The 25,792-nt window shown below is 52.8% G+C and overlaps 1 protein-coding gene across 4 annotated transcripts in view; it reads right to left on the reverse strand.

The window, feature by feature from the left end:
• Nucleotides 1-25,792, reverse strand: part of LOC147091459 (uncharacterized) — a 113,179-nt gene that overhangs the window by 5,000 nt on the left and 82,387 nt on the right. For 3 of the 4 annotated variants that reach the window (XR_015075214.1, XM_085976803.1, XM_085976804.1), the window contains 3 exons: nt 24,103-24,243; nt 13,202-13,402; nt 8,834-8,965 (listed from right to left, as the gene is read on the reverse strand). Coding sequence is in view for 3 of the 4 variants with exons in the window: in XM_085976803.1 (XP_085832929.1) it covers nt 8,834-8,965; nt 13,202-13,402; nt 24,103-24,243 (474 nt within the window). In the remaining variant the exon portion in view is untranslated. The remainder of the gene's footprint in view (nt 1-8,833; nt 8,966-13,201; nt 13,403-24,102; nt 24,244-25,792) is intronic. The other variant, XM_085976802.1, reaches the window with a different exon arrangement.

A 25,792-nucleotide genomic window follows, 5' to 3' on the forward strand; every position in this document is an offset into this window, starting at 1 on the left:
ATTAAGATTATGAAGAGGGTTTGATAGGATAGACGTAGAGAAGATGTTTCCACTTGTGGGGCAGACCAGAATTAGGGGCCATAAATATAAGATAATCACTAATAAATCCAATCGGGAATTCAGGAGAAACTTCTTTAACATAGAAACATAGAAGATAGGAGCAGGAGTAGGACATTCGGCCCCTCGAGCCCACTCCACCATTCAATGAGATCATGGCTGATCATCCAAACTCAGTACCCTGTCCCTGCCTTCTCCCCATATCCCTTGATCCCTTTAGCCTTAAGAAATATATCTAACTCCTTCTTGAATATACTTAATGAATTGGCCTCAACTGCCTTCTGTGGTAGAGAATTCCACAGGTTCACCACTCTCTGGGTGAAGAAATTCCTCCTCATCTCTGTCCTAAATGGCTTACCCCTTATCCTTAGACTGTGACCCCTGGTTCTGGACTCCCCGACCATCGGGAACATCCTTCCTGCATCTAGTCTGTCTAGTCTTGTTAGAATTTTATAAGTTTCAATGAGATCCCCTCTCATTCTTCTAAACTCCAGCGAGTATAAACCCAATCGACCGAATCTCTCCTCATAAGTCATTCCTGCCATCCCAGGTATCAGTCTGGTGAACCTTCGCTGCACTCCTTCCATGGCAAGAACATCCTTCCTCAGATAAGGCGACCAAAACTGCACACAATACTCAAGGTGTGGTCTCACCAAGGCCCTGTACAACTGCAGCAAGACATCCTTGTTCTTGTACTCGAATTCTCTCGCTACGAAGGCCAACATACCATTTGCCTTCTTAACCACCTGCTGCACCTCCATGCTTACCTTCAGCGACTGGTGCACACGGACACCCAGGTCTCGTTGCACTTCCCCTTCTCCCAATCTGTTGCCATTCAGATAATAATCTGTCTTCCTGTTTTTGCTACCAGAGTGGATAACCTCGCATTTATCCACATTATACTGCATCTGCCATGCATCTGCCCAATCACCCAATCTGGCCAAAGAGAGTGGTGAGAATGTGGAACTCGCTACCACGGGGAGTGGTTGAGGTGACTAGTATAGATGCATTCAAGGGGATTCTAACTAAACACATGAGGGAGAAAGGAATAGAAGGATATGCTGATTGGGTGAGATGAAGAAGGGGTGAGAGGAGGATCATGTGGAGCATAAACACCGGCACGGACCAGTTGGGCCGAATGGCCTGTTTCTGTGCTGTAAGTACTTTGTATGCAAGGCCATGAGGATTAGGAGCAGGAGTAGGCCATACGGCCCCTTGAGCCTGCTCCGCCAGAACTATGTGTAACACACCCAGGGTATGTACAGCAGGCATTAGGTACAACATAACGCTCCCTCTACACTGTCGTAGTGTAGGAACACGGGTTCCTAACAAAAAGACCGAGTTCTACTCAGGCGATCAAACAAAATGAACTTTAATGAAACAAACAGGTTTTAACAAGAAACTGCAGGATAACATCGAATGTAGGTCTGCTCTCTCTGGAGGCTCCACGAGGACTGCCCCTGCAGTCCTGTGGCTGACGTCATGACGTCATGACGTTCTTCCCGCCAGTGGGGGATCACGTGATGAACGGCGTGACGTCATCACGTTTTAACCGCGCTGTTAAAGTAACCACGCTCTGTACAGTTAAACAGCATAAATAAAGATACAGACTCAAGCTGTAGCTAACATGTTGTTAAAGGAATTATATACAAACGATCTGAGTCCTTTGGTGGCTCCGCCACATGCGCCCCCCAGAATTGTCTTTAACAGCAAAAGTGAGGCGTTGAGGAGGCATGACAAGGCTGTCTGAGCGACTTCGGTAACCCTGCAGAGGAAGCTGATGGACGGTGGTCGAGCTGGCGGGCGGTTGTGGTGGAGCTGGCGCAGCGAGTGTGGTCAAGCTGGTGGGCGGCTGTGGTTGATCTGGCACGGCGGCTGCGGGTGGTCGGCCACGTTTCGGCGGTTGAGCGATGACGACTGGGCGATCCAGGTCCAAGTGAGCCGGCTTCAACCGGTCCACCGAAATGTGATCCGGTTTTCCTCCGAAGTTGACCGAAAAGGATTTGTCTCCTGATTCGATGACGCGGAAAGGACCAGTGTAAGGGGGCTTGAGCAGATCCCGTGAGCGTCGTGGCGGATAAATACGTACTTGGCGTTCTTCAGCTCCGCTGGCACGTGGGAGCTCTGTAGGCCGTGATTTGATGTAGGCACCGGAGCGAAGCGTCTGGCCGCTTCCTGGTGGCTGACGAGTTGCTGGGAGGCGGACCATGGCTCCGTGGGAGAAGGGAGGAAATCCCCTGGTACTCGGAGCGGCTGGCCATAAACGAGTTCTGCCGAGGACGATTGCAGGTCTTCTTTGGGCGCCGTACGAAGACCCAAAAGGACCCAAGGGAGTCTGTCCACCCATCCCGCACCTTGAAGACTGGCCCGTAAGGCGGCTTTTAGCAACCTGTGGAATCGCTCGCACAGGCCATTCGCCTGTGGATGATAGGCAGTGGTGCGATGAAGTTTGGTGCCGAGCCCCTGAGCTACAGCGTTCCAGAGCTCCGAGGAAAATGGTGGCCCACGATCGGAGGAGATGTCCGCCGGTACCCCGAAACGAGCAACCCAACAGGAGATGAAAGCTCTAGCGACGTCTGCCGAAGTGGTGGAAACCAAAGGAATTGCCTCTGGCCACCGAGTGGTGCGGTCCACCATGGTGAGGAGATGCGTATAACCATGGGAAGGCGGAAGTGGCCCCACAAGGTCCACATGCACGTGGTCGAAACGACGCTCCGGAACAGCGAACGTAGCCGCTGGAGCTTTTACATGACGCTGGACCTTGGCCTTCTGGCAGACCACGCAGGTGTTGGCCCAGTCACGGACATCGAGGGGCATACCCTTCCAGACGAACTTCGCCGACATTAGCCGTTGTGAAGCCTTCATACCAGGGTGTGACAACCCGTGTATGGCGTCAAACACCTTCCGGCGCCATGCGACTGGGACGATAGTTCTCCCTCAGAACTGCCCCTCCGACAGTGCAGCGCTCCCTCACTACTGCCCCTCAGACAGTGCAGCACTCCCTCAGTACTGCCCCTCTGACAGTGCAGCACTCCCTCAGTACTGCCCCTTCGACAGTGCAGTTCTCCCTCAGTACTGCCCTTCCGACAGTGCAGCGCTCCCTCAGTACTGCCCCTCCAACAGTGCAGCGCTCCCTCAGTACTGCCCCTCCGACAATGCTCAAGTCCCCGGAGTGGGACTTGAACACACATCCTTCTGACTCAGAGGCGAGAGTGCTACCCACTGATGCAGCACAGAAGGAGGCCATTCAGCCCATTGTGCCTGTGCCGGCTCTTTGAAAGAGAGCTATCCAATTAATCCCACTCCCCTCCTGCCCTTTCCCCATAGACCTGCAAGTTTTAACCTTCAAGTGTTTATCCGATTTGTAGTGTCCGCGTATCAATAACACACGGACTGCAGAGAACGGTAATAACAGGTGTTTACTGAACAGAGGGTATGCTGGAACTAACTGTACAAATTACTACACGGTGTTATATACAGGTGTGGTCACTACTGGTACTGCAGTATACAGGGGCTGTAAAAGATAGTTCCTCTCTTAAAGGTACATACATTACAATTCCTCCCCTTTTAGATAAACAGTACATAACATTCATTTAACAATTAAATAATAAGTAATTACAATTACAATTTTCTTTGTACGATATACATCAGCTGAAAGTAATCATTTATAAATTCAGTCTTTGAGGAGGCTTCCTGATCCTGTCTGGATAGCGCCTTTCTCGAGTATCCTGTTCTTGTGGCGGAGTCGATTCTGGCTCACTGTCATTGGTTGGTTCGTCAGCTTCCAATACCACTGATTCTGAGGTAGACGCAATCTGTACTTCGGGTTCATCACCAGGTACGTATGGGCGAGGCATGGGGTTGACTTGTTCCTGTGACTCTAGAATCTGGTCAACATGGCGTCTCACGATGCTCTCTCCAACGTCCACTGTGTACATTAGTGATCCTGCCGTGTGCATATCGTTCCTGGCTGCCATTTTTCTGTTCGGTAGTCGCGGCCCAAGACTGGTTGCCCTATCTTGAAGCTCCTGGTTGGCTTCTCATTGATGTGCTGGAATTGCTTATTCTCAACATCTCGTCTTATGTTTGGTTTGAGCAAATCCAGGCGACATCTTAACCTTCGGTTAAAGAACATCATGGCTGGAGCTTGGTTGGTGACTGCATGTGTCGCATTCCGGTAAGCAAACAAGAAATTATCCACCTTGTGTTGCAGTGGTATGTTGTCGTTATACATCGCCTTTATTGCTTTTTTAAAGGTTTGAACAAACCTCTCAGCCAATCCATTTGTGGCTGGATGATATGGGGCGGATGTGTAATGCTTTACCCCATTATTCCTCAAAAACCTCCGGAAATCCTCGGACACAAACTGTGGTCCATTGTCGGAGCAAATCTGTTCTGGCAAGATGGTCCGTAGGACTGCAATAGTTTTCTCCATGGTGGTGGAGGACATTTTGATGACCTCTGGCCATTTCGAATGTGCATCCACGGTGATTAAAAACATTGAGTCCATAAATGGACCAGCAAAATCAATGTGTACCCGTTGCCATGGAGATGAGGGCCACTCCCATGGGTGTAGCAGGGCCTGTGGTGGAGCGTTTTGGACTTTCTGGCATCCTGTGCATCTCTTGGTCATTTCCTCGATTTCTTTATCGATTCCCGGCCACCACACAAACGCCCTGGCTAGGCTCTTCATTTTTACCCCTCCCAGATGACCCTCATGAAGCTCATTGAGCACTCTATCTCTCAACTTGGGTGGAATTACCACTCGGGATCCACACATCAAGGTCCCCCGGCACACTGACAGCTGTTCTCACCTTGGCGAGAATGCTGGCAACAGTGAGTCGCCATATGCTGGCCATCCCTTCACCGTCAAATCATAGACCCGAGAGTGTGTCGGGTCATTTCGGGTTTCCTTCTCTGTACTTGAGTTTGTAACAGGTAGACATTCGACTATGGTCGAGTGGAATATCTCAGCAGGGTCCACTGCAGGTACTTCCTCCACCGTAGGCAGCGGCAGGCGCGACAGCCCATCAGCATTTCCATGCTGTTTCGTGCCCTTATACTCTATGTCGTATTGATGTGCCCCTCGAAAAAGGGACCATCTTTGCAGCCGTTGCGCCGTCATCACCGGAACGCCCTTCTTTGGGTTAAAAATGGAGACAAGAGGCTGGTGATCAGTCAGTAAGGTGAATTTCTGCCCGTGCAGATAGTGATTGAACTTCTTCACCCCCCACACCAGGCTGAGGGCCTCCCTGTCAATCGGGGCGTATTGGCCTCTCTGAACCGTCAAGGAATTTGTGTGACAGCACCGCTTCAATGCCGTAGGGAGATGCATCACATGCCAACCGAATCGGTAGTGTTGGGTTGTAGTGGGCCAATACTTCTTTTGAAGTGATTAGGCATATACATTTCTGAAAGGTACGCTTACACTCATCACTCCATTTCCATGCTACTCCAGTTTGCAGCAGGGCATTCAGTGGGTGCAGAATTGTAGACAAATTTGGCAAGAACTTATGGTAGTAGTTCACCAACCCGAGGAACGACCTCAGTTGCGACACATTTTCCGGTGCTGGAGCCTTGACTACTGCCTCAATCTTGTCTGGGGACTTATGTAACCCCTCTTCATCAATCACGTGGCCACAATACGAGATTTGTTTCCTGAAAAACTCGCATTTGGGGCGGTTGGCTCGTAGCCCATATTCTTGTAATCTCGTGAGCACCTGCTCCAGATTGTCAAGGTGTTCACTGTCATTTTCGCCCGTAACCAGGATGTCGTCCAAATAACACTGGGTCCCCGGGATCCCTTGCAGGACTTGTTCCATCGCCCTCTGCCAAATAGCCGGAGCTGATGCTACCCCGAATACCAGTCGGTTGTACTGGTGAAGACCTTTGTGAGTGTTTATCGTGAGGTATTTTCTAGATGCTTCTTTTACCTCCATTTGTAGATACGCTTGGGCCAGATCAATCTTTGTAAAGCATTTCCCTCCAGATGGTGAGGCGAAAATATCATCTATCCGCGGAAGTGGATATTGTACTGTGTGAATGACTGGGTTACCAGTTACCTTAAAGAGCCCACAGATGCGAACCTTCTTCGGCTCCCCAGGCGTGCTGCTCAATGATTTCTTCATTACAGGAACGATGGGTGTGGCCCACTCGCTCCAGTCCACCTTGGACAGCACACCCGAACGCTCCAGACTCTCCAGCTCTGCTTCGACGGCTGGGCAGATCGCATACGGTACCAGTCTGGCCTTAAAAAATTTTGGGTTTGCGTTATCTTCAATTTTCATCGTTGCCGTTACGCCTTTTAGTGTCCCAAGTCCTTGCTGGAACACCTCTTTCGCGTCAGTTAGAATTTTTTACAGTCGTCCAGGTGTGACGTCATCATCCTTTTTGTCAGCCACAGTTAGCGCCTGAATGGAATGCCAATCCAATTGTATTTTTCGGATCCATTCACATCCCAATAATGGTGGTCCTCCATCTTGTAGTATATATAGATACAGTTTCTGTGTTTCCTTGCCGTTGTATTTAACGGGCACCCTTATTTTTCCTCTGGGGTCGACTTTTTGCCCCGTATATGTCTTCAAGACAATGGACGTGTCCTTCAAGGGTATGTGTGAGAAAAGCCGCTCGTAGTCTCGTCGATTCATGACTGTTAGGGCTGATCCTGTGTCCAATTCCATCTTTACTTGGGACCCTGCTATCATGAGGGTGACCCAAACGGTTCGGTGATCCTCCTTTGCGATCACGTTGTGTAACTTTAGACAACTTAGTCTCCTGCTCCCGGAGTCATTATCACTCTTCTGATCTTCTGTACTTTCTTGTACTTTTCCTTAGTAGTTCTTTTAGTGTTGGTTTTCTCTCCCGACCTGCAGACTCGTGCTATGTGTCCCACTTTTCCACATTGCCTGCATACTTTGTCCTTAAACCAGCAATCCTTCTGGTCATGGGTTGTTCTGCCGCAGCGATAGCACTTTTCTGCTCCATATGCCATTTCATTGGTGCTATATTCTTGCGGTTTCTGTTGTATTTCCGCAGCTCCCCGTGCTGCTGCTTCGTAGGATACTGCCACGCTGAAAGCCTTTTCTAGCGTAAGGTCATTTTCCGAAAGTAATCGTTTCTGGGTTCCTTCACTCTGGAGCCCGCAGACAAACTTATCCCTTAAGGTAACTGCCAGTCCTGCTCCGAATTGGCAGTGTTTCGATAACTTGCTTAGTTCCGTAAGATAGTCAGCATTAATCTCGTCTTTGTGCTGGTTTCTTTTATGGAACTTGAATCTTTCTGCTATCAGCAGCGGTGTAGGGTTTAGATGTTCCTGTAAGATATTGACAATCTCTTCAAAGCTTTTCTCCATTGGTTTAGCTGGGGTAATTAAATTCCGCAAGAGGCTGTACGTTCTCGCGCCCATCAAATTCAATAATACCGATGCCTTCTTTTCATCGGCCACCTCATTTGCCTTGCAGTACACTTCAATTCTTTCCACATACGTGGTCCAGTCTTCTATTTCGTTGTCGAAAGCAGTGATGCTGCCACTCTTCGGCATCTTGGGTGGTTTAAAATGGCGCCTCCCGTGCTTTTCCTTCTTCCCCAATGGATTAAAATGGCGCCTCCCACGCTTTTCCTTCTTCCCCCTGCTGCCAATGCTGCTCCTAGCGTTCTAAATAGTAATGGCGGCGCCCCGCGGCTTTCTGCACGTCTCTCTTTTGTTAATTAATTTTCTTAGTTTTATTCTTCTTCGACGCTGTCCACTGCGCGTCTCTTTTCCTTCCCCATTTTTTATTTTCTTTAACGCTGCCCGGCTCTTGAGCACCGGCCGCGCCCTGTGCGCTCCACCCTCTCTCTCTCTTTTCCTTCCCGATGACGCTGCGCGGCCCCCTTGCAGAGCCGCTCGATCGAGCTCTAGCCCGCCGCAGTCCAGGAAGGGTCAGCGCACTACCTGCCCGATTTGCTGGAACACCTTGACTGGAGAGCCAAGCCCAGCTCTCCACAGCTTCCCCTGCGATTCTCTGAACTCCGATGGATCACTGGGCGGTTGCCCACGGTCGACGCCCGTTGCTCTGGCTTCGTCCTCCAAGGAGCTTCTTTCCAGGGATGGATCCCCGTGAGGTGATGCAGTACTGCAGGTGAGTTTGAACCTGCTCGTCGCCACTGTAGTGTCCGCGTATCAATAACACACGGACTGCAGGAGAACGGTAATAACAGGTGTTTACTGAACAGAGGGTATGCTGGAACTGACTGTACAAATTACTACACGGTGTTATATACAGGTGTGGTCACTACTGCAGTATACAGGGGCTGTAAAAGATAGTTCCTCTCTTAAAGGTACATACATTACACGATTCCCCTTTTGAAAGTTACGCTTGAATCTGCTTCCACCGCCCTTTCAGGCAGCGCATTCCAGATCACAACAACCCGCTGCGTAAAAAAATTCTCCTCATCTCCCCCTCTGGTTCTTTTTTAACAAATTTTCTTAAATCTGTGTCCTCTGCCAGTGGGAAAAGCTTCTCCTTATCTACTCTATCAAAACCATTCCCAATGTTGAACACCTCTATTAAATCTCCCCTTAACCTTCTCTGCTCTAAGGAGAACAATCCCAGCTTCTCTAAGTCTCCCAGGTTTAGAAGGGGGAAGTGAGGTTGTTCAAGGTTTCCCAGAATGATTCAGATGTGAGATCCTTCAAGAAGGTCAATGAGGGATCGCGAGTGTTGGCCAAGGATTCAGAGTGAGGGCGAGCTCTTGGTATGACCTCTGAACCCCCTCCCCCGGGGGTCGCACTGACCTGTAGGGCCTGCATTTGTCTCTTTGCCGTGCTCAGCTCCGTCTCCATGCTGCACAGGGTGTGGTTTAGACGCCCCTGATCGGCCGAGAGGTGACGGACCTCTCCCTCCATTTGCACCTTTTCCCGCTCCGCCTGGGGGATGACAGAGTGAAACCCGTTAATTGGAAACTAGGACAACCCGTCAGGGCAGGAGATTGTGGCCCAAAGCCCACCTCACCCTGAGCAATAACCCGCCCCACCATCTCCCCACCATCTCCCCATCACCCCATCTCCCCACTATCTCCCCATCTCTCCACCATCTCCCCACCTCCCCATCTCCCCATCACCCCATCTCCCCACCATCTCCCCATCACCCCACCATCTCCCCATCTCTCCACCATCTCCCCATCTCCCCACCTCCCCACCATCTCCCCATCTCCCCACCTCCCCATCTCCCCACCATCTCCCCATCACCCCACCATCTCCCCATCACCCCACCATCTCCCCACCTCCCCATCACCCCATCTCCCCATCTCCCCACCATCTCCCCACCATCTCCCCACCATCTCTCCATCTCCCCATCAGGTTGCGTGATTGGGCAGAAACATGGCAAATGCAGTATAATGTGGGTAAATGTGAGGTTATCCACTTCGGTGGCAAAAACAGGAAGGCAGATTATTATCTGAATGGCAATAGATTGGGAGAAGGGGAAGTGCAACGAGACCTGGGTGTTCTTGTGCACAAGTCGCTGAAGGTAAGCATGCAGGTGCAGCAGGTGGTTAAGAAGGCAAATGGTATGTTGGCCTTCGTAGCGAGAGGGTTCGAGTACAGGAGCAAGGATGTCTTGCTGCAGTTGTACAGGGCCTTGGTGAGACCACACCTTGAGTGTTGCGTGCAGTTTTGGTCGTCTTATCTGAGGAAGGCTGTTCTTGCCATGGAAGGAGTGCAGCAAAGATTCACCAGGCTGATACCTGGGATGGCAGGAATGACGTATGAGGAGAGATTGTGTCGATTGGGCTTATACTCGCTGGAGTTTAGAAGATTGTGAGGGGATCTCATCGAAACCTATAAAACTCTGTCAGGCCTGGACACACTAGATGCAGGAAGGATGTTCCCGATGGCGGGTGAGTCCAGAACCAGGGGTCATAGTCGAAGGATAAGGGGTAAGCCATTTAGGACTGAGATGAGGAGGAATTTCTTCACCCAGAGACTGGTGAACCTGTGGAATTCTCTGCCACAGGGGGCGGTGGAGGCCAATTCATTAAATATATTCAAGAAAGAGTTGGATATATTTCTTAAGGCTAAAGTGATCAAGGGATATGGGGAGAAAGCAGGGACAGGGGACTGAACTTGGATGATCAGCCATGATCTCATTGAATGGCGGAGCAGACTCGAGGGGCCGAATTGCCTACTCCTGCTCCTATCTTCTATGTTTCTCCATCTTCCCATCTCCACCATCTCCCCATCTCTCCAACTCCCCATCCCTCCATCTCCCCATCTCCCCCCACCTCCCCCTCTCCGCAACTCCCCACCATCTCCCCATCCCCCCATCATCTCCCCTCTCCCCATCCCTCCATCTCCCCGTCTCCCCATACCCCTCATCTCCCCGCCATCTCCCCCTCCCCATCTCCTCCATCCCCCCGTCTCCCAACCCCCATCTCCACCATCTCCCCATGTCTCACCGTCTCCCCATCATCTCCCCATCCCCCATCTCCCAACCACTCCATCTCCTCGTCCCCCCGTCTCTCTGTCTCCCCGTCTCCCCATCCCCTCATCCCCCATCTCCTCGTCTCTCCATCTCCCCGTCACCCCATCCCCCGTCTCCCCGTCTCTCCGTCTCCCCATCCCTCCATCTCCCCATCCTCCCGTCTCCCCATCATCTCCCCGTCTCCCCATCCCCCCGTCTACCCATCCCCCGTCTCTCCATCCCCCCATCTCTCCATCCCCCCCATCTCCCCATCCCCCCCATCTCCCCATCCCCCCCATCTCCCCATCCACACCATCTCCCCGTCTCCCCATCTCCCATCTCTCCATCTCCCCATCGCTCCACCTCCCCATCGCTCCATCTCTCCATCTCCCCATCTCTCCATCTCCCCATCTCCCCATCTCCCCATCTCTCCATCTCTCCATCTCCCCATCCCCCATCTCTCCATCTCCCCATCTCTCCATCTCCCCATCCCCCCATCTCTCCATCTCCCAATCTCCCCACCCCCCCATCCCACCACCATCTCCCCGTCTCTCCATCCCCCCGTCTCCCTGTCCCCCCGTCTCTCCATCTCCCCACCTATCTCCCCATCTCTCCATCCACCCATCTCTCCATCTCCCCATCCCCCCATCTCTCCATCTCCCCACCATCTCTCCATCTCTCCATCTCCTCATCTTCCCATCCCCACACCATCTCTCCATCTCCCCATCTCTCCATCTCCCCATCTCTCCATCCCCCAGTCTCCCCATCTCTCCATCGCTCCATCTGCCCATCTCCACATCCGCCCATCTCCACATCCCCCCATCTCCGCGTCTCATCTCCCCATCCCCCAATCTCTCCATCACCCCATCTCTCCATCTCATCTCTCCATCACCCCACCATCTCTCCATCTCCCCCTCCCCGTTGTCCCGTCTCCCTGTCTCCCTGTCTCCCCATCTCTCCACCATCTCCCCATCTCCCCATCTCTCCATCTCCCCATCTCTCCATCTCCCCATCTCTCCATCTCTCCATCTCCCCATCTCTCCATCTCCCCATCTCTCCATCTCCCCATCTCTCCATCTCCCCATCTCTCCATCTCCCCATCTCTCCATCTCCCCATCCCCCCATCCCCCACCTCTCCATCTCCCAATCTCCCCACCCCCCCATCCCACCACCATCTCCCCGTCTCTCCGTCTCCCGGTCATCTCCCCGTCTCCCTGTCCCCACCTATCTCCCCATCTCTCCATCCACCCATCTCTCCATCTCCCCATCTCCCCATCCCCCCATCTCTCCATCTCCCCACCATCTCTCCATCTCTCCATCTCCTCATCTCCCCATCCCCACACCATCTCTCCATCTCCCCATCTCTCCATCTCTCCATCCCCCAGTCTCCCCATCTCTCCATCGCTCCATCTGCCCATCTCCACATCTCCCCATCCCCCAATCTCTCCATCACCCCATCTCCCCACCATCTCTCCATCTCATCTCTCCATCACCCCACCATCTCTCCATCTCCCCCTCCCCGTTGTCCCGTCTCCCTGCCTCCCCATCTCTCCATCTCTCCATCCCCCATCTCTCCATCCCCCCACCGTCTCTCCATCTCCCCACCATCTCCCCATCTCTCCATCCCCCCACCGTCTCTCCATCTCCCCATCTCTCCATCTCTCCATCCCCCCACCGTCTCTCCATCTCCCCACCATCTCCCCATCCCCCCATCCCCCAATCTCTCCATCTCCCCATCCCTCCATCTCCCCATCTCCCCATCCCCCCATCTCCCCATCCCCCCATCTCCTCATCCCCCCAGCTCCCCATCCCCCCATCTCCCCGTCTCCCCACCATCTCCCCAAATCCCTGAATCCCATGGTAATTCCCCATGAAACAGGGAATCTTCTGGCCATTTCCCCATTTAAGCAAAGCCCTCTCATCCAGGTTAGTCCCATTACCATTCAGGTCTACCTGCTCCAGGCCCCCCCTGCCCGGTCAGGCCTACCTGCTCCAGACCCCCCCTGCCCGGTCAGGCCTACCTGCTCCAGGCCCCTCCTGCCCGGTCAGGCCTACCTGCTCCAGGCCCCTCCTGCCCGGTCAGGCCTACCTGCTCCAGGCCCCTCCTGCCCGGTCAGGCCTACCTGCTCCAGGCCCCTCCTGCCCGGTCAGGCCTACCTGCTCCAGGCCCCTCCTGCCCGGTCAGGCCTACCTGCTCCAGGCCCCTCCTGCCCGGTCAGGCCTACCTTCTCCAGGCCCCCCCTGCCCGGTCAGGCCTACCTGCTCCAGGCCCCTCCTGCCCGGTCAGGCCTACCTGCTCCAGGCCCCTCCTGCCCGGTCAGGCCTACCTGCTCCAGGCCCCTCCTGCCCGGTCAGGCCTACCTGCTCCAGGCCCCTCCTGCCCGGTCAGGTCTACCTGCTCCAGGCCCCTCCTGCCCGGTCAGGCCTACCTGCTCCAGGCCCCTCCTGCCCGGTCAGGTCTACCTTCTCCAGGCCCCCCCCCCATCCTGACCTCCCCATTCAGGCCTACCTGCTCCAGGCACCTCCTGCCCGGTCAGGTCTACCTTCTCCAGGCCCCCCCCCCATCCTGACCTCCCCATTCAGGCCTACCTGCTCCAGGCCCCTCCTGCCCATTCAGGTCTACCTGCTCCAGGCCCCCCCTGCCCGGTCAGGCCTACCTTCTCCAGGCCCCCCCTCATCCTGCTCTGCCCAATCAGGCCTACCTTCTCCAGGGCCCTCCTCACCGCCGTCCGGTCCCTCTCCAGTCTGGAGGCCGCACGCTCGGCCTCCCGTTTCTCGTTCTCCAGCTGGGCCACGGCCCTCTGCAGGCTTCCGAGACGCTCCTGGACCAGGCGCTTCTCCTCCTCCATCGACCTAGCCTTCTTCGACTCTCCTGCCTGCCTCTCCTCGGCCTGACGCAGTCCCTGAGGTAGAGGGGGACAGGAGACACGATTAGGTGCATCAACAGAGAGACCTGGGGGGGTGGGGGGGTTATATGTGCACAAAGCATTGAAGGTGGCAGGGCAGGTTGAGAAAGCAGTTAAAAAGGCTTACGGGATCCTGGGCTTCATGAATAGAGGTATAGAGTCATAACTGCACAGAAGGGGGCCATTTGGCCCATCGAGTCTGTGCTGGCTCTCTGTAGAGCAATCCAGTCAGTCCCATTCCCCCGCTCTATCCCCGGAGCCCTGCAAGTTTATTTCCCTCAAGGGCCTATCCAGTCTCCTCTTGAAAACATTGAGTGTCTCCGCTTCCACCACTTCCGTCAGCAGCGTGTTCCAGGTCCTCACCACTCGCTGCGTAAAAAAGTTTTTCCTCACATCCCCCCCCCCCCCTGTATCTCTTGCCCAAAACCTTAAATCTGTGTCCCCTAGTCCTTGTCCCATCAACTAGTGGGAACAGCCTTTCCCCGTCTAGCCTATCCAAACCCATCATAATCTTGTACACCTCGATCAAATCACCCCTCAACCTCCTTTGCTCTAATGAAAACAAATCCAGCTTCTCCAACCTGTCCTTGTAGCCAAGATTCCCCATCCCCGGAACCATTCTGGTAAATCTCCTCTGCACCCTCTCAAGGGACCTTCACATCCTTCCTAAAGTGTGGTGACCAGAACTAGACGTAATACTCCAGTTGTGGCCTAACCAGCTCTTTATAAAGGTTCAGCATAACTTCTCTACTTTTGTACTCAATACCTCTATTTATGAAGCCCGAGATCCCATATGCTTTGCTAACCACTCTCTCAATATGTCCTGCCACCTTCAGGGACCTACGCACATTAACTCCCAGGTCCCTCTGTCCCTGCACACTCTTTAAAACTGTCCCATTAAGTGTATATTGCCTCTCCCTGTTCCTTCTGCCAAAATGCATCACCTCACACTTCTCTGTATTAAATTCCATCCGACACTTGTCTGCCCATTCTGCTGGCCTTTCTCTGTCCTGTTGCAGTCGATTGGCATCATCCTCACTGTTTGCCACACCCCCAAGTTTGGTGTCATTGGCAAATTTAGAAATTCTACTCTGTATTCCAATATCCAGGTCATTTATATATATATCAAAAAAAGCAGTGGCCCCAGCACTGACCCTCAGGGAACACCACTGTCTACCATCCCCCAGTCTGAAAAACAGCCATTTACCACAACTCGCTGTTTTCTGTCCTTAAGCCAATTCCTTATCCAAGCTGCCACTGACCCACCTATTCCATGAGCCTCAATTTTGTTAACCAGCCTTCTATGTGGTACAGGAAAAGTTCTGATATCCGGCACCGACGGGACCGGCGTGTTGCTGATATATCAGAACTGCCAGACATGCAAAGTTAACGTTGAAGCATACGGAGATGAAAATCTCCATATTTGACAACAAACACTGTTGCTCAGCAACAGCTTGTAAACACTCGGCCCGTACCTTGGAAGCGTCTCTGAAGCTGTTGCTAAGCTACAAAGACGCTTTCCAGAGCCTGACTGTTAAAAGAATGCTAGGAGAAGATAAAAAACCTAACCAAAACGGCTGCTGATTTCTGCCGTTAGAGCGAGGTTTCCGGCCATACAACCTCCGGATAAACCAAAGTTTCCTGTACTTTGTCAAACTCCTTCCAAAAATCCCTGTAGACAACATCCATAGAGTACAAAAGTGTGGAAATTATGATGAACCTGTATAAAACACTGGTTCGGCTCCAACTGGAGTACAGGTACACTATCCCCTATCCGAAAGCCTTCGGACCAGCTGAGTTACGGTTTTCGGAATTTTTCGGATTTCAGAAGGTATTATTATAAGACTGAGAAATTTGTATTTAATATAAATTGTAAAGGTTCAGGCTACCTCTTGCGACTGTTCCGTGTCTCATTCCCCTTCCTGCTTCTCTGGAAAGCCGGATATCGGCTGACTCCTACTAAGCTGGCCCGCAAATCAGTCGGGGGTCGGGTGGGGGGGGGGGGGGAGAAAAGAATATCGGACGGGCCGCGGTTCGGGTTGGGTCGGGTGGATGGGGGGGAAGAAAAGAATATCGGACGGGCCGCGGTTCAGTTCGGTTCGGGTCGGGTCGGGTTGGCGGGGGGGGAGAGAAAAGAATATCGGACGGGCCGCTGTATTGTCGGGTTCACTCTCCCGGTACCTCCTTCACACTGCCCCGCTCGACCTGCAATCTCTTACCCAGGAGGGAACTCTGTGACCCTCTGCCCTGCTCAGCGTAAGTCGTGCGCCACTCTGGTCATGTCGTGCGCACGACTTACGCTGAACGAAAAAACTTTCGGTTTTTAGAGGTTTATGGAAGTTCGGATAAAGGATAGTCTACCTGTACTGTGTCCAATTCTGGGCACCGCACTTTAGGAAGGATGTGAAGGCCTTAGAGAGGGTGCAAAAAAGATTTACAAGAATGATTCCAGGGATGAGGGACTTCAGTTCTGTGGAGAGACTGGAGAAGCTGGGGTTGTTCTCCTTAGAGCAGAGAAGGTTAAGGGGGAGATTGACCAGAATGGTACCAGGGATGAGGGGCTTCAGTTCTGTGGAGAGACTGGAGAAGCTGGGGTTGTTCTCCTTAGAGCAGAGAAGGTTAAGGGGGAGATTGACCAGAATGGTACCAGGGATGAGGGATTTCAGTTACATGGAGTGACTGGAGAAGCTGGGGTTGTTCTCCTTAGAGCAGAGAAGGTTAAGGGGGAGATTGACCAGAATGGGTACCAGGGATGAGGGACTTCAGTTACATGGAGAGACTGGAGAAGCTGGGATTGTTCTCCTTAGAGCAGAGAAGGTTAAGGGGGAGATTGACCAGAATGGTACCAGGGATGAGGGACTTCAGTTCTGTGGAGAGACAGGAGAAGCTGGGGTTGTTCTCCTTAGAGCAGAGAAGGTTAAGGGGGAGATTGACCAGAATGGTACCAGGGATGAGGGACTTCAGTTATGTGGAGAGACTGGAGAAGCTGGGGTTGTTCTCCTTAGAGCAGAGAAGGTTAAGGGGGAGATTGACCAGAATGGTACCAGGGATGAGGGACTTCAGTTATGTGGAGAGACTGGAGAAGCTGGGATTGTTCTCCTTAGAGCAGAGAAGGTTAAGGGGAGATTGACCAGAATGGTACCAGGGATGAGGGACTTCAGTTCTGTGGAGAGACTGGAGAAGCTGGGATTGTTCTCCTTAGAGCAGAGAAGGTTAAGGGGGAGATTGACCAGAATGGTACCAGGGATGAGGGACTTCAGTTACATGGAGAGACTGGAGAAGCTGGGGTTGTTCTCCTTAGAGCAGAGAAGGTTAAGGGGGGATTGACCAGAATGGTACCAGGGATGAGGGACTTCAGTTACATGGAGAGACTGGAGAAGCTGGGGTTGTTCTCCTTAGAGCAGAGAAGGTTAAGGGGGGATTGACCAGAATGGTACCAGGGATGAGGGACTTCAGTTACATGGAGAGACTGGAGAAGCTGGGGTTGTTCTCCTTAGAGCAGAGAAGGTTAAGGGGGGATTGACCAGAATGGTACCAGGGATGAGGGACTTCAGTTATGTGGAGAGACTGCAGAAGCTGGGGTTGTTCTCCTTAGAGCAGAGAAGGTTGAGAGGAGCTCTGATGGAGGTGTTGAAAATATTGAGGGGTCTGGCCAGAGTGGATAGAGTTAAACTGTTCCCATTGGCCGAGAATCAGAGGACACAGATTCAAGGTGATGGGCAGAAGAACCAAAGGCAATGGAAGAGGAAACTTTTTTACGCAGCGAGTGGTTAAGATCTGGGATTCACTGCCTTAAAGGGTGGTGGAGGCAGATTCAATCTTATCTTTCAAAAGGGAATTGGATAAGTACCTGAAGGAAAAATATTTGCAGGACGTGATGCATTTTGGGAGGACTAACAAGGCAAGGGAATACACAATGAATGGTCGGACCCTAGGAAGGGCAGAGGATCAGAGGGACCTTGGTGTGCATGTACATAGATCCCTGAGGGCAGCATGACAGGTAGATAAGGTGTTTAAAAGGCATATGGGATACTTGCCTTCATTAGCCGAGGCATAGAATATAAGGGCAGGGAGGTTATGATGGAGCTGTACAAAACGCTAGTTAGGCCACAGCTGGAATACTGTGTGCAGTTCTGGTCGCCACACTATAGGAAGGATGTGATTGCATTGGAGAGGGTGCAGAGGAGATTCACCAGGATGTTACCTGGGTTGGAGCGCTTCAGCTATGAAGAGAGACTGGACAGGCTGGGGTTGTTTTCCTTAGAGCAGAGAAGGCTGAGGGGGGACCTGATTGAGGTGTACAAAATTATGAGGGACATAGATAGGGTAGATAGAAAGGAACTTTTCCCCTTAGTAGAGGGGTCAATAACAGTGGTTAGCACTGTTGCCTCACAGCGCCAGGGACCCGGGTTCGAATCCGGCCTCGGGTGACTGTCTGTGTGGAGTTTGCACATTCTCCCCGTGTTTGCGTGGGTTTTCTCCGGGTGCTCCGGTTTCCTCCCACAGTCCAAAGATGTGCGGGTTAGGTTGATTGGCTATGATAAATTGACCCTTAGTGTTAGGGGGGATTAAATACGTGGGGTTATGGGGATAGAGTGGGATATGTGTTGGTGTAGGGGTTACGGGGATCGGGTGGGATATGTGTCGGTGCAGGCTCGATGGGCCGAAATGGCCTCTATCTGCACTGTGGGGTTTCTGTGATTCTGTGATTATGAGGGGCATAGATAGGATGGATACTGAGGAGCTTTTTCCATTAGTAGAGGGGTCAATAACCAGGTGGCATAGTTTCAAGGTAAGGGGCAGGAGGTTTAGAGGGGATTTGAGGAAGAACCTTTTCACCCAGAGGGTGGTTGGAATCTGGAACTCACTGCCTGAAAGGGTGGGAGAGGCAGGAACCCTCACAACATTCAAGAAGCATTTAGATGAGCACTTGAAACACCATAGCATACAAGGCTACGGACCAAGTGCTGGGAAATGGGATTAGAATAGACAGGGCTTGATGGCCGGCGCGGACACAATGGGCCGAAGGGCCTCTTTCTGTGCTGTATAACTCTAGGGCTACGGGGCAAGGGCGGGGGAGTGGAACTAGCTGAGAGCTGGCACAGGCTCGACGGGCCGAATGGCCTTCTTCCGTGCTGTAACCATTCCATGATTTAAAAAAAAATGCACAGAAGGAGGCAATTCGATTACAAATTCACCCGACCGACTTCACTTTTATCCGACTCCTCCCAGTTCCATACGGCAAGAGCTTGACCCAAGGCATTAGGGGAAATCAGATACAAATCAAATCAGACATCGAGTTCCACAAGGAGATACTGGGGCAGGTGACCCAAAAGCTTGGCCAATGAGGTAGGTATTAAGGAGCGTCTTAAAGGAGGAGAGAGAGGCGGGGAGGTTGAGGGAGGGAATTCAAGAGCTCAGGGCCCATGCAACAGAAGGCACGGCCGCCAATGGTGGAGCGATTACAATCGGGGGATGCGCAAGAGACCATAGTCGGAGGAGCGCAGAGATCTCGGAGGGTTGTAGGAGCTGGAGGAGGTTACAGAGATAGGGAGGGTCGTAGGGGCTGGAGGAGGTTACAGAGATAGGGAGCGTTGTAGGGGCTGGAGGAGGTTACAGAGATAGGGAGGGTCGTAGGGCTGGAGGAGGTTACAGAGATAGGGAGGGTTGTAGGGGCTGGAGGAGGTTACAGAGTTAGGGAGGGTTGTAGGGGCTGGAGGAGGTTACAGAGATAGGGAGGGTTGTAGGGGCTGGAGGAGGTTACAGAGATAGGGAGGGTCGTAGGGGCTGGAGGAGGTTACAGAGATAGGGAGGGTTGTAGGGGCTGGAGGAGGTTACAGAGATAGGGAGGGTCGTAGGGGCTGGAGGAGGTTACAGAGATAGGGAGGGTCGTAGGGGCTGGAGGAGGTTACAGAGATAGGGAGCGTTGTAGGGGCTGGAGGAGGTTACAGAGATAGGGAGGGTTGTAGGGGCTGGAGGAGGTTACAGAGTTAGGGAGGGTTGTAGGGGCTGGAGGAGGTTACAGAGATAGGGAGGGTTGTAGGGGCTGGAGGAGGTTACAGAGATAGGGAGGGTCGTAGGGGCTGGAGGAGGTTACAGAGATAGGGAGGGTTGTAGGGGCTGGAGGAGGTTACAGAGATAGGGAGGGTCGTAGGGGCTGGAGGAGGTTACAGAGATAGGGAGGGTCGTAGGGGCTGGAGGAGGTTACAGAGATAGGGAGCGTTGTAGGGGCTGGAGGAGGTTACAGAGTTAGGGAGGGTTGTAGGGGCTGGAGGAGGTTACAGAGATAGGGAGGGTTGTAGGGGCTGGAGGAGGTTACAGAGATAGGGAGGGTTGTAGGGGCTGGAGGAGGTTACAGAGATAGGGAGGGTTGTAGGGGCTGCAGGAGGTTACAGAGATAGGGAGGGTTGTAGGGGCTGGAGGAGGTTACAGAGATAGGGAGGGTTGTAGGGCTGGAGGAGGTTACAGAGATAGGGAGGGTTGTAGGGGCTGGAGGAGGTTACAGAGATAGGGAGGGTTGTAGGGGCTGGAGGAGGTTACAGAGATAGGGAGGGTTGTAGGGGCTGGAGGTGGTTAGAGAGATAGGGAGTGTTGTAGGAGCTGGAGGAGGTTACAGAGATAGGGAGGGTTGTAGGAGCTGGAGGAGGTTACAGAGGTAGGGAGGGTTGTAGGGGCTGGAGGCGGTTACAGAGATAGGGAGGGTTGTAGGGGCTGGAGGCGGTTACAGAGATAGGGAGGGTTGTAGGGGCTGGAGGAGGTTACAGAGGTAGGGAGGGCTGTAGGGGCTGGAGGCGGTTACAGAGATAGGGAGGGTTGTAGGGGCTAGAGGCGGTTACAGAGATAGGGAGGGTTGTAGGGGCTGGAGGAGGTTACAGAGATAGGGAGGGTTGTAGGGGCTGGTGGAGGTTACAGAGATAGGGAGGGTTGTAGGGGCTGGAGGAGGTTACAGAGATAGGGAGGGTTGTCGGGGCTGGAGGAGGTTACAGAGATAGGGAGGGTTGTAGAGGCTGGAGGAGGTTACAGAGATAGGGAGGGTTGTAGAGGCTGGAGGAGGTTACAGAGATAGGGAGGGTTGTAGGGTCTGGAGGAGGTTACAGAGATAGGGAGGGTTGTAGGGGCAGGTGGAGGTTACAGAGATAGGGAGGGTTGTAGGAGCTGGAGGAGGTTACAGAGATAGGGAGGGTTGTAGGAGCTGGAGGAGGTTACAGAGATAGGGAGGGTTGTAGGGGCTGGAGGAGGTTACAGAGATAGGGAGGGTTGTAGGGGCTGGAGGAGTTTACAGAGATAGGGAGGGTTGTAGGGGCTGGAGGAGGTTACAGAGATAGGGAGGGTTGTAGGGGGCTAGAGGAGGTTACAGAGATAGGGAGGGTTGTTGGGGCTGGAGGAGGTTACAGAGATAGGGAGGGTTGTAGGGGCTGGAGGAGTTTACAGAGATAGGGAGGGTTGTAGGGGCTGGAGGAGTTTACAGAGATAGGGAGGGTTGTAGGGGCTGGAAGAGGTTACAGAGATAGGGAGGGTTGTAGGGGGCTAGAGGAGGTTACAGAGATAGGGAGGTTTGTAGGGGGCTAGAGGAGGTTACAGAGATAGGGAGACGGTGAGGCCCTGGAGGGGTCTGATCACAAGGATGGGAGAATTCTAAAATCGAATCGTTGCCGGACTGGGAGCCGATGAAAGTTAACGAGCGGGGTGGGTGATGGGTGGGCGGGAATTTTTGATGGTTAGGATACGGGATAACAGAACTCTGGAGGAGCTCAAGTTAACGGACGGTGGAAGGTGGGAGCCTGGCCAGGCGTGCGTTGGAATAGTCGAGTGAATAAGGGTTTCAGTAGCAGATGGGCTGAGGCAGGGACAGAGGTGGACCATGTTTGGGAGATGGTCTTGACCGGGCAGCCTGTTCCCTATCGGAGGGGATTAACACTCTCACCCACCTCCTCCCAGTTACAGACACATAAGAACATCAGAAATAGGAGCAGGAATAGGCCACTCGGCCCCTCGAGCCTGCTCCGCCATTCAATAAGATCATGGCGGATCTGATCTTGGGCTCAAAGCCACTTCCCTGCCCGCTCCCCATAACCCTTCACTCCCTTATCTTGCAAAAATCTGTCTATCTCCACCTTAAATATATTTAATGACCCAGCCTCCACCGCTCTCTGGGGAAGAGAATTCCACAGATTTACGACCCTCTGAGAGAAAAAATTCCTCCTCATCCCAGTTCTAAAAGGGCGACCCTTTATTCTGAGACTATGCCCCCTAGCTCCAGATTTCCCCACGAGGGGAAACATCCTCTCAGCATCTACCCTGTCGAGCCCCCTCAGTATCTTATATGTTTCAATAAGATCCCCTCTCATTCTTCTAAACTCCAATGACTATAGGCCCGACCTGCTCAACCTTTCCTCATAAGTCAACCCCTTCATCTCCGGAATTGACCGAGAGAATCGTCTCGGAACTGCCTCCAATGCAAGTATATCCTTCCTTAAATAAGGAGACCAAAACTGTACGCAGTACTCCAGGTGTGGTCTCACCAACACCCTGTACAGTTGTAACAGGACTTCCCTGCTTTTATACTCCAACCCCCTTGAAATAAAGGCCAACATTCCATGTGCCTTTTTGATTACTTGCTGTACCTGCAGCTAACTGTTTGTGTTTCATGTACAAGGACCCCCAGATCCCTTTGAACTGTAGCATTTTGTAATCTCTCCCCATTTAAATAATAATTTGCTTTTTTATTTTTCCTGCCAAAGTGGATAACCTCGCACTTTCCCACATTAAACTCCATCTGCCAAATGTTTGCCCGCTCACTTAGCCTGTCTATATCCCCTTGCATAGACATAGAAACATAGAAGATAGGAGCAGGAGTAGGCCATTCGGCCCCTCGAGCCTGCTCCGCCATTCAATGTGATCATGGCTGATCATCCAAATTCAGTACCCTGTCCCTGCCTTCTCCCCATATCCCTTGATCCCTTTAGCCTTAAGAAATATATCCAACTCCTTCTTGAATATATTTAATGAATTGGCCTCAACTGTCTTCTGTGGTAGAGAATTCCACAGGTTCACCACTCTCTGGGTGAAGAAATTCCACCTCATCTCAGTCCAAAATGGCTTACCCCTTATCCTTAGACTGTGACCCCTGGTTCTGGACTCCCCGACCATCGGGAACATCCTTCCTGCATCTAGTCTGTCTAGTCCTGTTAGAATTTTATAAGTTTCAATCAGATCCCCTGTCATTCTTCTAAACTCTAGCGAATATAAGCCTAATTGACCCAATCTCTCCTCATACGTCATTCCTGCCATCCCAGGTATCAGCCTGGTGAATCTTCGCTGCACTCCCTCCATGGCAAGAACATCCTTCCTCAGATAAGGCGACCAAAACTGCACACAATACTCAAGGGCCTAGAAATTCGGTGGGCTGCGCCACCAGTTAGCGCCTAAAAAGGGCACTCAGTGGCTTTAGCGCCACTGGCCACGCCTCCCGCGATATTAAGCGGGGCGCTAATGGCGGCGTTAGCCTGTTGCACTGCGCCGCCACCGATGACGTCATCGGTGTGCGCAGCGCCCCGCTACCGCCCCGATCGCGATATTTGGTAGCGCCCGCCTCTGCAGCGCCGTTCGCAAATCGCGCCCAGTTCACGGGGCCTACCTGTGGCGGCAGTGGTGCAAATTAAGGTGGAGGCGTGAGGCAGCCATTTTTTCCGGTGGCCGCCTGCCAGCACCTCCATCCCCGGCCTCCTGATCTCCCCCCCCCCCCGGGCAGTGCCAGCTGTGTCCCGACAGCCCGGCACTTCTCCTCGGTGCCGGGCTCGTTTGCCGGCACTCGCGATCGCTCATCGCGCTGGTGCAGGCCCCTCCCACTTAAGAAGCGGAGGAAGGCCTGCAGTACCGCAGCGCGCCGTGCCGCGGCGTGTGGCGCTGCGGCACTTTGCGCTGCGATATTCAGTTTCAGCGCCCTAAGAGGGACGCGGGGCGCCTCGAGCAGCGCCCCGAGTCCCTCTTGGGGCGTTCAAGATGAATTTCTGGCGGTCGCAATGGCTCCGATCGCAGCGGTAATTCCGGCGCCCACGCGAGCTGGGCCGAATTTCTCCCCCATGGTGTGGTCTCACCAAGGCCCTGTACAACTGCAGCAAGACATCCTTGTTCTTGTACTCAAACCCTCTCGCTACGAAGGCCAACATACCATTTGCCTTCTTAACCGCCTGCTGCACCTGCACGCTTACCTTCAGCGACTGGTGCACAAGGACACCCAGGTCTCATTGCACTTCCCCTTCTCCCAATCTATTGCCTTTCAGATAATAATCTGCCTTCCTGTTTTTGCCACCAATGTGGATAACCTCGCATTTATCCACATTATACTGCATCTGCCATGCTTCTGCCCAATCACCCAACCTGTCCGAATCATCCTGGAGTTTCTCGGCATCCTCCTCACAGCACACACGCCCACCCAGCTTTGTGTCGTCTGCAAACTTGGAGATATTACATCTAGTTCCCTCGTCCAGATCATTAATATATATTGTGAATAGCTGGGGTACTAGGACCGATCCCTGCGGTACCCCACTAGTCACTGCCTGCCACTCGCAAAAAGACCCGTTTATTCCAACTCTCTGCTTCCTGTCTGCCAACCAGTTCTCTATCCAAGTCAGTACCTTGCCCCCAATCCCATGTGCTTTAACTTGACACGCTAATCTCTTATACTCCTGACGTACCTGCAGTTGGTTCTGGGTCTGGGCCTGTAGTTCAAGGCATCGGCTCTCCTGCTCCCTCAGCTGTTGCTGCAGCTGCTCGGCCAGCGCCCGGTGTTGGCGCTTCTCGTCCTCCGCCCTCTGCCGCCTGGACTCCAGGTGTTCCTGCCAAGGGAAAGGGATGGGATGCCTCAGCAAACTAATATACATTGGCCTGGGCCTTACATGGGCCTTCTCCCCAAGGCTGCATCTCCTTTCAGGCCTTTCCCTCAGGTGAGTAAACCCCAAGCAACAGGCCTGGATCTAAAAGGGGAGGAATTGTAGTCTATGTACTTTTAAGGGGAGAACTACTTTTGTACAGCTCCTGTATACTGTAGTACCGGCAGTGACCACACCTGTATATAAACCCTGAGTAGGGATCTGTACTGTTAATTTTATAGTAACCCTCATCCAGTAAACACCTGTTGATTGTTCCCTGCAGTCTCTGTCTAGTTATTGAAGGACACACAACATCAAGATACACGGATTTAACATTGGCGACGAGTCGATTCGAACCTACCTGCAACTCTGCAGAAGAAGGCCGATTCCAGAAGCACGGGCGTCGACCATCCAACGGAGACTCCAGCGAAATGGGCTGGCAACAGGTACGGCGCAGACCCTTCCCGCACAGCAGCGGCTAGAGCCGACCGACGGCACAGGAAAAGGCCGATCAGCGTCGACGGGAGCAGAGAGAGGGTAGAGCGCACAGGGCGCAGCCGCTGTTCAGGACCGAGTGGCGTCGACGCGAGAAGAGAGAGGGTAGAGCGCACAGGGCGCAGCCGCTGTTCAGGACCGAGCGGCTTCAACAAGAGAGGCGCGCAGGAAAACGCGCAGAGCGCAGCTGGTGTTCAAGGGCTGAGCAGCGTCCGCGGGGAAGAAAGGAAGCTCGGGAGACGCCATTCGAGCCGCAGCGGAGAAGAAGGGAGAGCGCGGGAGACGCCATTTTTTTTTGAGCCGCAGTGGAGAAGAAGGGAGAGCGCGGGAGACGCCATTTTGAGCCACAGCGGAGAAGAAGGGAGAGCGCGGGAGACGCCATTTTTAGCCAGTCTAACCACACCCAGGGATGCCGAAGAGTGGCAGTGTCACAGCGTTCGACAATGAAGTCGAAGATTGGGCGACATATGTCGAACGCATAAAAGTGTACTGCAAGGCGAATGAAGTGCCAGATGACAGGAAAGCGCTGGTATTGTTGAATTCCATGGGTGTAAAAACATATGGCTTACTGCGAAACCTAGTAACCCCAGAGAAGCCAGTGGAAAAGGATTTTGAAAACATAGTGTCAATCCTACAGGACCACTTAAACCCCACACCGCTGCTGATAGCAGAAAGATTTAAGTTTCACAAAAGGAACCAGCATAAAGATGAAAGTAATGCTGAGTATTTAACGGAACTGCACAAGCTATCGAAACACTGCCAGTTTGGAACGGGACTAGCAGATACTTTAAGGGACAAGTTTGTGTGTGGGCTTCAAAGTGAAGGAACCCAGGAACGGCTTCTATCAGAAAAGGATCTTACGCTGGACAAGGCTTTCAGCATGGCAGTATCACACGAAGCAGCCGCACGGGGCGCTGCAGAGATACAACGGAGACCGCAAGAATATGGCACAAATGAAATGTCATATGGAACAGTGAAGTGCTATCACTGCGGCAGAACAACACACGACCATAAGGATTGT

The sequence above is a fragment of the Somniosus microcephalus genome, unplaced genomic scaffold, assembly GCF_052327205.1.
Source record: "Somniosus microcephalus isolate GS21.2 unplaced genomic scaffold, FLI_Smic_1.0 unresolved_chr3, whole genome shotgun sequence".
Taxonomy (NCBI): domain Eukaryota; kingdom Metazoa; phylum Chordata; class Chondrichthyes; order Squaliformes; family Somniosidae; genus Somniosus; species Somniosus microcephalus.